This window comes from Eubalaena glacialis, chromosome 3, assembly GCF_028564815.1.
Source record: "Eubalaena glacialis isolate mEubGla1 chromosome 3, mEubGla1.1.hap2.+ XY, whole genome shotgun sequence".
Classification (NCBI taxonomy): Eukaryota; Metazoa; Chordata; class Mammalia; order Artiodactyla; family Balaenidae; genus Eubalaena; species Eubalaena glacialis.
The window spans coordinates 194,864,613-194,876,724 of record NC_083718.1 but is presented as its reverse complement, the minus strand read 5'-3'; the positions used below and the strand labels follow the sequence as shown (position 1 = coordinate 194,876,724).

The window sequence follows — 12,112 nt, the reverse complement described above, 5'->3', positions numbered from 1 at the left end:
CAGTAAAATGCCTTCTTCTCAGTTCTGCGTCTTTGTTGGGGCCTGGAGAAAGGGAGCATGTGGGTCCCCACGACTGGGCCCAACTTCCCCAGGGTCTCCCTGAGCCAGAGGCCCAGCTGGTAGGAGCAGGAAGTCCTGGGCTTTGGGGTGAGGGATGAGGAGGCTGAGACCTGTGCGAGCCAGGACCGGCCTGGCCTCTCTTTGCCATGCCAAGCTGGTGGTGCAGGATTCCTGGGGCTAAGGGCAGAACCGGGTAGGGGAGGGGTGGGGGTTGGCAGGACTCCTGCCCATCCCTCGTGACACTCGCTTCGCCAGCCAGGCCTGGCCCAGGGAGGGTCTGCTGGAGGAACCTGAGGTCTGTGGATCTTCAGGACACGCTGGTTGTCGCCAGCCCCGCTTCTGTGCACACTTGGGCTTTGGTTCCCGGGGGCCACGGGGGTCCTGCAGCCCTCCAGTCAGGGCTCCAAGCAGGACTGTGGGGCCGTGACTTCTGGGGGATGCAGCCTGGTGTGACCGTGGTCGGGGCTGGGGAGGAGGGCTCTGGACCAGGCCAAGGCCCCACACCAGTCCCGCCTGCCCCAGGTGCTCCAGGCCCTCCCCATCTCCCTGGGAGAGCCTCACGGCCCCGGGGGCAGCCAAGTCCAGAAGCGCTGCAGCCCATCCACAGCCCGGAGGGGACAGGAGTCGGACCCCCTAGAACCTGCAGCCATCCACCCTAGGTGCTGCTGGGAGTGCAGTCCAGTGGGGGTATCCTCTGGATTGAGGGTCTTGGCGGAAGGGGCAGACTGTGGGCTTTTCTGGAGGGAGGGGCTTAATGGTGCAAGAAAGAGGACACAGAGGGTAAGGACCCCTTACCAATTGCGAGTACAAAATAATTTATTTAAAAATGTACAATTCAGGAGGGTGGGCTGGGCTCCCTGCCACTGCCCTCTGTCCCCCTGGCCACCCAAGGGAAGGGGCCAGCCCTGCCTGGGGAAGGGAGGAGCCGTGGGCGAAATGTGAAAATAAAAGAAAGATGGCGAGCCCCCTCCCTTTTCAGCAAGGGGCTGGTCTTGCGGGCGATTCACAGTGTGTATGGGGAGGGGGCCTCGCCAAGCTGTCTCTCCTGGACCTCAGTCTCCCCATCTGCAAGATGGAAGTTAGGGCGGTGGCCTCTGGGGCCCATAGGAATCTGTGATCCCTGGGAGCTCGGGGGACCATTTTGTCCACCCCACAGGACACAGCCCCAGAGAGCAGGAGGCAGGTGTGCCGAACCAGGTATGGGTTCCTCAGAGATCCCAGGGGGCTCCTCTGGGACCCCGGGGGTGGGGGTGGTAACCCTAGTTGTCAGCCAGGGAGCCAAGCGAGAAGGCGGTGGCGGCCGTGGCGGCGGCGGCGGGCGGCCGGGGGAGGCAGTGCAGGCTCCCGGTCCTAATCGCGCAGTGCACGGGCCAGAGCACCACGCAGGACAGCACCAGCAGCAGCACCCCGATGAGGGCCGCGCGCCTCCAGTCCCGGCAGCGCGCCCAGCAGCGCGCCAGGCAGCCCCGACGGCGGGCAGGGCCCGGGGTGGGCACGGGCGCTGCGGGCGTGGCGGGCTTGCTCGGGCCCACGTCCACATACACGAAGCCGGGCGCTGCAGGGCCAGGCGCAGAGGGCGGCGGGCGGCAGCACAGCTTGGTGCCCTCCAGCCACACGGGCTCCTCCCGCCGCAGGTGTGCCGGCATCCGAGCCTGCAGCTGGCGGCTGGTGTGCAGCGCGGGGGCCCCGGCAGCGGGCACGGCCGTGGGCCGCCGGCAGAACGGGCAGGGCACGGCCTCGCTACCCGGCTGGCCTGCGGGCTGGGTGGCTGCCATCCGTGCGAGGCACTCCAGGCAGAAGACATGGGTGCAGGAGAGCTCCTTGGGTGTCTTGAAGATGTTGTCGTAGCCCGAGAAGCAGATGGAGCATTCCAGAGGGGAGGCCGCTTTCTCCGATCCAGGGGTGCCCGGGGACCTGGGGCTGCCGGCCGAGCCGGGGGACCTGGGCACTGTGGCCGTGGGGCTGCTCCTGCCGGCAAGCGGCATGGCCGTGTGCCACACCTGCGGGCCTGACGACATGGTTCTGGGCTGTGGGACAAACGGAGACACTGTGAGTGACCTCGATTGCCCCTTTCCCGCAAGGTCTGTCTGTCGCTGTCTCCCCGTCCCTCTCTCGCATCACCCAGAGACTCCGGGAAGGACGCTGCCCGTCTGCAGGCGCCTCCGCCAAGTCCACCTGTCCCTGGGCTCAAGGTCTTTCTGCTCAGGTTGTAACCCTGCGCTCCCCAGCTCCTCACCTGCTGAGTCAGGGCTCAGCATCCTGGGGCGCCCCAGCCTGCCTGGGCCCTGTGGACCACTGCTCTGTAGACCACTCCCACCAGCCCTGGCCTACCTGGACGTGCCACTGGGCAGAAATAAAGGTGATGATGACAGCGGCCCACAACAGTTACTCTTTACATCGGGGCTCTGCCAGGGTGGGCCCTGGGCACGTGGTACAGAAGAGCCACGGTGCAGAAGAGGCAGCTCGGAGGCTGGAGTGACAGCCAGCGGGACCCGGGCTCTCACAGGAGGAGTGCGGCTCTGGGTCAGGTGAAGTGGGCTTGAACACAGATCCCGGTGTGGGCGGCCGATTTGGTTGGCGCACACCCAATCTGTGGGCAGTTGTGTGAGGGTGGGTGCCAGGCCTGGCTGGGTGAGGGGTGGGACTCTGGATCTGGAGCCGGCCCGAGCTGGATGCGCTGCGGGAGACTGGAGGGCCTGAGCAAGGGTGGTGGCCGTGGCCCGAGGAGGAGCTTTGTCTCCCAGCCGCGGCCCGAACCTGCAGCACCAGCTCATCTGGCTGGTGACGAGGGCCTGATGCTGGCCCTCAGGGCCTGGAAGTGCTCCTCAGCCGGTGCCAGGGGAGCGGGGGGGCGTGGTGCTGGACGAGCCCCAGCCATCCTCTCCAGGCCGGCCCGCCACCTGGGAGGGTCACACCAGCCACAGCTGCCATCAGGAGGTGGTGGGACGTGCTCCCCCTTGCCTGCTGCCCCTTCACGGGGCCCAGGTCTCCTCCCCAGGCAGCCACATGGCTCCTGCTTGGAGGAGGGCGGGTAAGGGGCTGACTCGCCCTTCACCTTCACGACGGACAGAGGAGGCCAGGGCCTTGGGAAGACGCTGGCCACGTGACCCCATGGAGCCCAGGAGGCCCCCCAGGGGTGACCTGACCCTGACTTGCTGGTCAGTCCAGGAGGGATGGTGGGATGACTTCGCAGTGACGTGCCACGAAGGCTCAGGTGTTGCTGCCTCCTGATGGTGACCACTGTGAGTCACGGTGACATCACTGTGATGTCACCAGTGCCCCGGCATCGCAGCGTGAGATGTCATTATGTTTGGTGACAGCAGTTGCCGCAGGCCGGGCGGCAGCCTCAGCAGGGTCTGGGGGTACTGCGGGCTGTCCTCCCCCAGCCAGTTCACCCCACATAACCGGTTCCTTGGCACTGAGGCCCCACCCCTCTGAGGAGGTGCCCCACCCTGAGCCTGTACAGGTGAGAGGTGAGTGCCAGCTGAGCCGGCCTTACCTGGTAGCCGGGGTCAGCGGGGCCCGGGCATGACCCTCTTGGCTGGCACGGCCAGGCTGAGGCCCCGAGCTCACTCGTCCCGGCAGCGCTGGCTCCTTCCCCTCCGCGCCAGGCTGGCCTGTGCGCTCCCTGGCCGCTCTTCCTCTCCAGGGCCGCCGGGTGGCCGGTGGCCGGGGGGCGGGCGTGTGTACTCTTCCAGGTGTGGAGCGCTGTCTGAGGCGGGTGTGAGTTCTCTGGGCGTGGGCTCCTGGCAGGTGTATTTATATGCTCGCTCGGGATCATGCTGGCCAGGGGCGCGGCCCGCTTCTGGGATTGGCTGGCCTCCTGTCCTCTCCCTGGCAGGCTGGGCAGCCGAGGGCGGGGAGTCAGAACTGAGAGGTCGGAGCCTGGGGTGGGGCTGGAGGTCAGTAGGGCTCTGTAGTCTGGGCAGGTCTGGGGGGGTGGCTGGATGCCTGGGTAAAACCTCTCCCCTACCCCCATGGCCCCTGAGATGCCAGAGCAGCCCCTCCGGAAACAGATCTGCTCACCAACCCTGTTCAAGGTGGCGGCACCTGAGCTCCTGGGTGGGCCCCCCCAGAGGGTCCCTGCAAGGAGCCCCCCACTCACAATCGGCTCACTGACGCCCTCCCCAAGCAGCCCCTGCCCTTGCCCCTCGCCCCAACTCCTACCTCATCCGTGTGGCTGCCAATCACAAGCAGCACCACCCCCAGACTTGGGCTTCTGCTGCCCCCACCCATCCCTCCCCACCTACAGCCTTTGGGGGCCGGGAGGGAACTCCCTGCTCTGGGTCCAGAGAGTGGGGTGAGGGATCAGGGCTGGGAGCACCCAAGGGGTGAGCCAGGGGTGAGGGCGGGCCAGGCGCCAGGCTGGCCACAGGAACTTGTTTCAGGGGAGCGTCTGCTGGGGCACCTCAGTTACACATGTAGGGCAGGGACTCCAAGGAAGCGCCCACCCAGCCAGGGGAGCCGGAAGTCTCCCGGGGGACGGGGAGCAGTTTCAGCCAGTGGGTACGGGGTCCCAGCAGACCACAGGGCCAGGCTGTGCGGAGGCCTGGCTGGAGGCCAGGATGGAGGGGGTGAGGGCTGCGCCGGAGGGGCCTGGGTCCTAGCCAGGGGCTCCCCCATCTGACACCTGATCCTGGCCCCAGGGTCACAGCAGGCTCTCCCCCACGCCCCGTGGCTTCCCTGCCCCCACCCCCCAGCTGCACACAGCACACCTCAGTGTGCACCTGATCTAGACTTGGGGCCCAGGAACTGAGATGGGACCCCAATCACGAGCCTGTGGGAGGGGATGCTGGGCTTGGTGAGGCTGGGAGCAGCGGTCCACCCTGGTGGGGGACGGCCCAGCTCATCCCCACCCACCAGGCAGGGGCCCCCTGGCTCCTCAGCGGGTAGTCCAGGACCCCCGGAGGCTGCCCAGCCCCAATAGCAGAGGAGAAGCACCGACGGTCAACAGAAGTCAGAGGTCAGCAAGAGGAAGACCCTCCCTCAGCGTTAGGAGGTGGCTGCACAGAGCAGGCTGCCTGGGCCCAGACCCCAGGAGGAGCCCCAGCGAGATGGGGGGGGGCAGCCAGGCCTGCAGCCACAAGGAGGCTGAGGTGCGGGGTGACTGCAGGAGGAGAGGGGACCTGGGCTTAGGAAGGGGCTGGGGCTCCCCTGTGTGCTCCAGGAAGGGGGAGGAGCCTCAGCCAGGGGCTTGACGAGGGGGTGGGGCTCAGAGGGGGAGGGTGGGGACCCGGAGAAGGGGTGGGGGCCCAGAGAACGGGGAGTCTCGTCCGTGCGTGACTGGGCTCTGGTTCCCACAAGTGTCGTGACGCAGGGTCGGTCACATGCTGCCTCCAGGAAGTGTCCTCGGTCCTCTGAGAACACCTTCCCAAGGGCCCCTGGGAATCTCCGAGCTCCTCAGTGGACAGTCAGTGCCCAGAGGCGAGGGGACAGGAATACCTGAGGGACGTGCCATCTGGGGTGCTGGCCAGGTCTCACCACACGGGACCTCAGCACACTTGGGGCCCCCCTGGTCCCCACACACCTGCTCGCTCTCCAGCTTCACGAGGCAGGAGCAGCTGCTCCGGGGGTGAGCATGGGCTTCGCCTGAGTGGGCGGGCTGTTCACCGACTCACCCCAGCTGGGTGTGCGAGCGCACGTGTCTGCGTGCGCAGGTGTGTGCACGCGTGAGGGGAGCATGGCGGCCGGCACGTGACCCCGGGGCTGGGACTCACTTGCCGGACCGGGCGGAGAACGAGGCCCCCAGTGACCGCGCCCGTCCAGTCACGGCTCTCAGATGTGGGGTCCCGGAGCCCTCAGGACACCTGGGAGTCCTGGGCTGGACACAGAAGCTGTCCTCGGCCAGAGGAGCAGGAGAGAGGCCTGCCCCCCGAGGCCCCTGCTGGCCACGGCCCCACTGCCGCAGGACTGGGGTGAGGACCGGCTTCAGATCCCTGAGGGCTGCCGGGGGCACACGAAGCGGCCAGTTTGGGGAGAGGTCCCCACACGGGCGTAGATTCTGGTGTCCCCCACAGGTCAGAGGCTGGGCTGAAGCAGGGGCTCGGGGGGTGCACTTGTGCCCGGCCTCCCCCGCCCCACCCGCCCGTCCCCACACACACTCTGGGCTCCTGACAGGCTTGGTGTGGCCCTCTGGCCACGAGGCGACTCTTCCGGTCCTGTCCCTCCAGCACCCAGCAGTGAGCTCGGTCCCCAAAGTCGGCCTGGCCTTGGAAGCCGGGTCCTTCTGGGGCCCGGTGCCCAGGCCCCCGCCAGGCCCTCTGCCCTCGGGTCACCCCCTCAGGCACCGCTCGCCCTGCTCTGTGCTCCCACCTCTGCAGTGGGTGCGTCCTCTTGCTGACCTCTGACTTCTGACGGCTCTGGGTGCTTCTCCGGCGCTGAGTGAGCGGATGAATGAACGAGCGAGCTGCAGCGTGACCCCAGGGCCGTGCCCACCAAGCACCCCCAGGCCGAGGTCACCTCCCGGGGCATGGGGTTCCCCGTGGTGGTTGACACAGTGGGGCTGGGAGGGGACACCTGCCTGCTTTGGCCTGAACTGATTACCCCACAAATTGGCCTTATCTTGGCTTCTTACGTGAGGGCCTGGAGTCTGGGTGAGGAATGGGTGACGGAAAGAAACTGGGGAGGCGGCTGTGCATGGTGCCCGGCCCAGACGCCCTGCCCCTGCCAGCTGCCCCACCCCCGTCTCGGGTGCCCCCCAACCCTGCCCACCGCTTTCTGGCCTGGATGCCCATCAGGGTCACGGGCTGACGAGTCCAGTGATGCCCCCCCAACTATTTGGGGGCCTGAGACAGTCGCACCCAGGCCCAGGGGTCTCCGGCGGCTGAGAGCCCAAGGGGCCAGGCCACACAGGCCTGGGAAGTCAGGGGAAGCATCTCAAGTGTGGGGACCAGAGGGCTGCAGGTTCAAATTCAGAGTTGAGTTTTGCTGCCGGGGGTGGGGCAGAGCTGAGGCTGGGGGCTGCAGGCAGGGCAGGGGACAGGACATTAGAGAAGAGGGGCTCTGGGGGGCCCCGGGGAAGCCGAGGGTCATCTTGCGCCCACAGGAACCCCGTGGGTGACCCACAGCCCCTCAAGGCTGTCAGCCTGGAGGCAGGAGGTTCCCGGGCAGCCGCCCCCCAGAACAGAGGGCAGAGCCTCCCCACAGCCCTGGCTGTGCTGATGCGGCACCCAGGGCCAAGCAGACACCCCCCGGGTGCCCCGATGGCTGCAAGCCTCAGACGGGGCGGGCCAGGCTCTCTGCCCTGCCCCAGCTCTGTCCTGGCGGCTCTGGCTGGGACGCCCGGGATGAACCCGCTGCCAGTCGGCAAAGGTCCCTGTGCTTGCCAGCCCCTCCAAGGGCCACCCGCCCACGGGACCCCACCTCCCCAAGGTGCCGCCAGCCTGCACTCTGTACCCACATGTGGCTTCCTCCTGGGGGCTGTGAGACGGGCACCACGGCGACCTCCCCGAGAGGCCCCATGGGTGTCCTGGCTGCACAGGGGCCTGCAGTCACCCGTGACTTCACATCCTCCATGGGCCCGGTCACTTTACAGAAAAGCCCCCCTAGGGGGCACCCACACTCTTTCCCATCTCAGTCCTGACGGCTGGGGGCCACCAGGGAGTCCTGCTCTCCTGAGGCAGCTTGGGACAAGCCCCCTTCTCCCGAGGCTAAGGTCCTGAGGGCTGAGGGCTGCCTGTGGGGGTGCGGGTCCTGGTCCTTGCTGAGAGCTCCCCGCCCTCCCCAGTGCGAGGCAGGGCTCGGCAGCAAGGCTTCCCCCCTGCTGAGGAGCAGGTGACCCTTGGGCCAGCGAGAAAGGCCTGAGTGGTTTATTGACGCTGATTTCAGGTGGCCGCCCCTCTCGGATGCCGGTCAGTCATCGTTCACGTCCGGGCGACCGAGCTCATGTCCATAAACCACAAACACCCCAGCGGGAATCCCAGTGCAGAAAGCAGGAGGCTGGCCACACAGGCCCTGCCGTGGGCCCCGCGGACGTGGACCAGACGCCGGAGGAGAACACGTCAGTCCCCGCGGAGGCTCTGGGGAGGCCAGGCAGCACCCTGCCCGTGCTCAGTGGGCGCCCCGACGCTCCCCCATTTCCACAGGAACCCAGAGCCGTCCCTCCGCAACAGGCCGAGGCAGGGAACACGGGCTGCCGCCCCGGGGCGGGGGCAGCGGGACGAGACTGCTGGCCAGGGCGGCCCTCGGCAGGTCCAGCGAGACAGCCAGCCCAGGCTGCAGTCACAGGTAAACGTGGCCCCGGGCTGACACGTCCCTGGGGGGCCTTGACCTCCAGCAGCTTCAGGCCAGTGTCCGTCCCAGTGCCTGGGGCCCAGGCGGGGTGCACATGAGGACAGCGTGCCTCTGGGACTTCTATACAAAATGCTTTCTGCTTAAACACAGGTAAGAGTCAGCAGGAGACCAGACGACTCACTCCTGCAGCGCCTGGAAACGGGCAGGCCTCGGCCTCACTGCTCTCAGAGGGGGCGCAGGGGGTCTGCCCACCATGGGCTCCAAGGCAGAGGAGCACCCGGGTCCTGCAGGCTGTCTCTCCCGAGGAGCCTGGACCCCACGCAGCCTGGCTCCCCAGCCCGGCTCAGGGACAGAGGCCGGAGTGATGCCCCGGGTCAGTCACGCTGAGCGGCTGTGCGCGGTAAGGAAGGCCCGCAGGCAGGCGGCTCTCACTCCACATCTGTGGCTGGAGAGGAACGAGCCAGGGCCGTGTGCAGGCCTGTCCTGAGGCCTCACTGGGCAGCGCCCAGCCTTCATGTGGGCCCCCCCTCGGCAGCACGCGGGGCTGTGGATGGGCCGCGGGATCAGACGTTGCTCACCCGGGCCTCCACGGAGGAGACGGCAGTGGGGCCCACGTCCCTGTCCGAGGGCCGCTCGCGCCGGACGTAGCGCGGCTTCCGCACTGAAACGGGGTCAGAGACAGGCGGGATCAGAGCGGGGCCTGGGGCAGCAGGGAGGGCCTGAGGTCATGGGCCTCCCTGGGGCTCACGGGAGTGGGGCTGGAGCAGCCACCAGGGAGGAAGCCCACCGGGCTCCAGCTCCCGGACACCTGGCGCCCCTCGGCCCGGGAGAGGGTCCGGCTCTCCCGAAACACAAAGGCACAGGTCATGTGATGCGCTGTAGGGTGGATGGTATCCCCCCCACTACACACGCGTGTCCACGTCCTAAGGCCCAGAACCTGCGGGTGCAACCTTACTTGGAAAAATGGTCTCTGCAGATGTGATTATCTGATGGGCCCTAAATCCAGCGACCAGTGGCCTCGTGAGAGGGAGGGAGACACAGAGGGGAGAAGCCAGCTGAAGATGCGGCAGCGGCTGGAGGGACGCGGCCACAAGCCCAGGGAAGCCTGGAGCCCCAGGGGCTGGGAGAGGCAGGAAGGACCCGCCCCAGAGCCTCCGGAGGGAGCAGGTGGCCTCCAGAACCGTGAGAGAAGACACTTCTGTTCTCCCAAGCCCCCGGGTTGCATACTTTGTTACGGCCGCCCCAGGAGACTGACGCAGGCACCTTGTGCTTGGACATGGCGCCGCTTTGGAGAGATCAGACAAGTGTCTCACTGGACAGGGCAGATCTCGCCTTGACCGAGGGACTTCTCTGTCCCCAAGGAGGAGGATGTCCTCACCTGTCCCCACTCCAGACCTCCATACGGTGGCAGGAACACGGTCTGGGGAAGAGGCGGGTGGCCTGTGTGATGTGACCTCTGTGCTCACGGGGTCAACTGTGACACAGCTACTGCTCGGGAGGGACCACGGGAGGGCCCCGTGCCGGCCACTGGCTCCCTGCTCAGGCAGAGCTGGGACTTGGTGGAGGGCTGAGGGCAGCAGGGGTGACCCCCGACCCGTGTTGGGAACACCCCGCCCCCCCGACAGACTCAGCATCTCAGGAATAAAAGGGAAAAGGCACGAAAGCCGCGGTTGATGAAGGGGGGCTTGGCCGGCACCCCTGCAGCAGCCATGCGCCTGGCGTTCTGAAATTCCCACCAGAGACGAGGCATCCCGACAGGGCGAGGGACACGAAGCACTGACGCACCTGAGGATGGAGGTGGGGGAATCATCGCGGCCTTGAAAAGGGGAAAAGGCACAGTGAGAACTGCAGACGGGATGGCCCCCAGCCCAGACACACAGACACCCAGACGCACATGCACGGGGCCTCAGCCCGCCCATCGGGTACTTACAGCTTCGCCAGGCTGCAGGCCGGGGGCTGTAGGGGAGAGCACAGGTGTCACCTGGAGGCCACACAGCTGCCTCAGCCTGGGGGGGGCCCTCAGCCTGGGCGGGGGTCCCTCACCCTCGGGGCAGGGGTCTCTCAGTCTGGGAGGGACCCTCAGCCTCCGCTGCTGGGCCCTCAGCTTGGGCAGGGGTCCACAGGCCTGAGGTGGGGGTCCATCAGCCTGGGGGTTCCACAAGCCTGCAGAGGGTCCCCGGCTACAGGCTCACTCCAGTCCCTCACTCCTGTGCCCAGCGGTGCCCTCAGCCTGCCCGGCCCCATCTCCCACCGCACTCGGGTGGTGTCCCGCCAGCGCTCTGGGGCCAGCCACCCCCATCCCCAGCTTCCCACCAGAGCAGACAAGCTGGCCTGCAGAGTGTCTGCCCCCGTCACCCTTCACACTGAGACCCCACAACATCCACCCAGAGCATTCCCAGGACGTGACCACCCCTCTTATCCTCAGACCCGAGAGCCACGTGACAACCCAGTCCCCTCCAGGGTGCTGCAGATGCGGCCTTGCACCGGACACCTGCATCTCGGCCCCAGCCCCGCTCCGTGCCCCCGGGCACACCCCGGCAGGAGGGATACCTTTGTTTCTTCCATAGAAGACGTCAGGCAGCTTACTGGCACGCTTGAGGTAGAAGAATGCAGCCACGGAGAGGATGAGGCCCGAGCTGATGAGAAACGGCCCCAGGAAGAGGGAGGCTGCCACCTGGGGGCCCCCTGCAAGCGAGGTGAGGGCTGCCAGGGGTGCACATCTGGGCTCCCACAGGGGCCGAGGGGTCCACACACAGGGGTGTGGGTCCCCCCTGCACTCGAACTGCCCAGGCCTCAGGTTCTCGGGGGCGTGGGCTGTCAAGACGTTCAGTGATCCTGGCCCCCAAGCCCCCCATCTCCTCCCTTGACACTCAGTGCAGACTCTGGGGCCCCCATGGCCGTGCGCGGATACACCCCACCTCGCCTCTCTGGAGCTGGTCAGCTGTCACCCAGGGTGGCCCTCCCAGCACCAAGATGCCCGCTGTCTTCACCTCCACAGGTTCAGGCGGGCCGGCGGGCGGACGCCGAGCTGGAGGCTCTGCGTTTAGGTGCCCGTGGGAAGCGCCTTTCTGACCCTGACACACAGGCACAAGGCCGGCCACGCTCGAGCCTCAGGAGGGACGGGTTCCAGCTACACCGCCCCAAACTTGCCAACTGGAAGTGGGCTCAACACTGGACTGCAGGGGCCTCACCTGCCACCCTCTGCTGCAAGGCCCAGGCCCACATCACAAGAAGCTGGGGCTGTCTGGGCCCACCCTGCCCCAAACACTGCTGGTCGGCCCACGCCAGCACAAGGCCACTTGCTTCCGGTCCTGAGACTCGCAGGGAAGGCCTGAGCCCTTGGTCCAGGTCAACGTGTCCTCTGCTGAAGGACCAGGGTCTGGGGGGTCAGGACCCCCATCGCAACCCAGTCACCTCAGAAGAGGTGGCTACACCCTGGGGCAGGTCCCGCTCCGTGACTGCAGTGGTCACTGGTGGCCTGGGCACCACACCCCCGCAGCCTGGCCACTCCCTGTGGCTCGGCCAGCGTCTCAGGTACGACAGGATGCCTGGCAGCAGGAACAGGCGGGGGACCAGAGCGTCTCCCGTGTCTGCACCTGAGGACCAGGTGGTGTGGAGGGCACGTCTGTCTGCCTGCAGTGTCTGCAGTCCCCTCCAAGACCGATGTCCTAGAAGAGCCACCAGGGATGGTGCAAGGGGACCTCACATGCCCTCCCACCTTGGAGAACTGCACATCCTGAGCTCCCAGGGACCAAGGGGCCGGGGGGCCTCTAAGCAAGGCAACGGGTTAAGACGTGGGCTTCCCTGGTGGCACAGTGGT

At 67.1% G+C, this 12,112-nt stretch overlaps 2 protein-coding genes across 12 annotated transcripts in view; both read right to left on the bottom strand.

Moving 5' to 3' along the window:
• Positions 1–858: 858 nt before the first annotated feature.
• Positions 859–3,901, bottom strand: RNF223 (ring finger protein 223). Of its 2 annotated transcripts, none has more exons than XM_061187200.1 (2): positions 3,560–3,901; positions 859–2,087 (listed from the first exon to the last, which is right to left on the bottom strand). In XM_061187200.1, the coding sequence occupies exons 1-2, from the start codon at positions 3,839–3,841 to the stop codon at positions 1,320–1,322; spliced, it is 1,050 nt and encodes a 349-aa protein (XP_061043183.1). In that variant the 5' UTR covers positions 3,842–3,901; the 3' UTR covers positions 859–1,319. The 2 variants fall into 2 exon arrangements, with proteins under 2 accessions (XP_061043183.1, XP_061043184.1); XM_061187201.1 differs by lacking the exon at positions 3,560–3,901 and adding an exon at positions 2,392–3,351.
• A 3,951-nt stretch (positions 3,902–7,852) lies between these two features.
• Positions 7,853–12,112, bottom strand: part of C3H1orf159 (chromosome 3 C1orf159 homolog) — a 28,004-nt gene continuing 23,744 nt past the window's right edge. For 4 of the 10 annotated variants that reach the window (XM_061185195.1, XM_061185200.1, XM_061185198.1 and 1 more), the window contains 4 exons: positions 10,843–10,977; positions 10,223–10,248; positions 10,078–10,108; positions 8,894–8,953 (listed from right to left, as the gene is read on the bottom strand). In XM_061185195.1, coding sequence (XP_061041178.1) covers positions 10,099–10,108; positions 10,223–10,248; positions 10,843–10,977 — 171 coding nt within the window. In that variant the 3' untranslated portion in view covers positions 8,894–8,953; positions 10,078–10,098. Of the gene's footprint in view, positions 8,954–9,519; positions 9,828–10,077; positions 10,109–10,222; positions 10,249–10,842; positions 10,978–12,112 lie in introns of those variants that run through there. The other 6 variants (XM_061185199.1, XM_061185202.1, XR_009700427.1 and 3 more) reach the window with 5 other exon arrangements.

What these genes read in the sequence shown, in the direction of transcription:
- RNF223 (XM_061187200.1), bottom strand. Translation starts at nt 3,841, where the DNA reads ATGATCCCGAGCGAGCATATAAATACACCTGCCAGGAGCCCACGCCCA. An exon ending in CCGCTGACCCCGGCTACCAG is followed by an intron (nt 2,088 to 3,559) that starts GTAAGGCCGGCT and finishes TTTGTCCCACAG; the next exon opens with CCCAGAACCATGTCGTCAGG.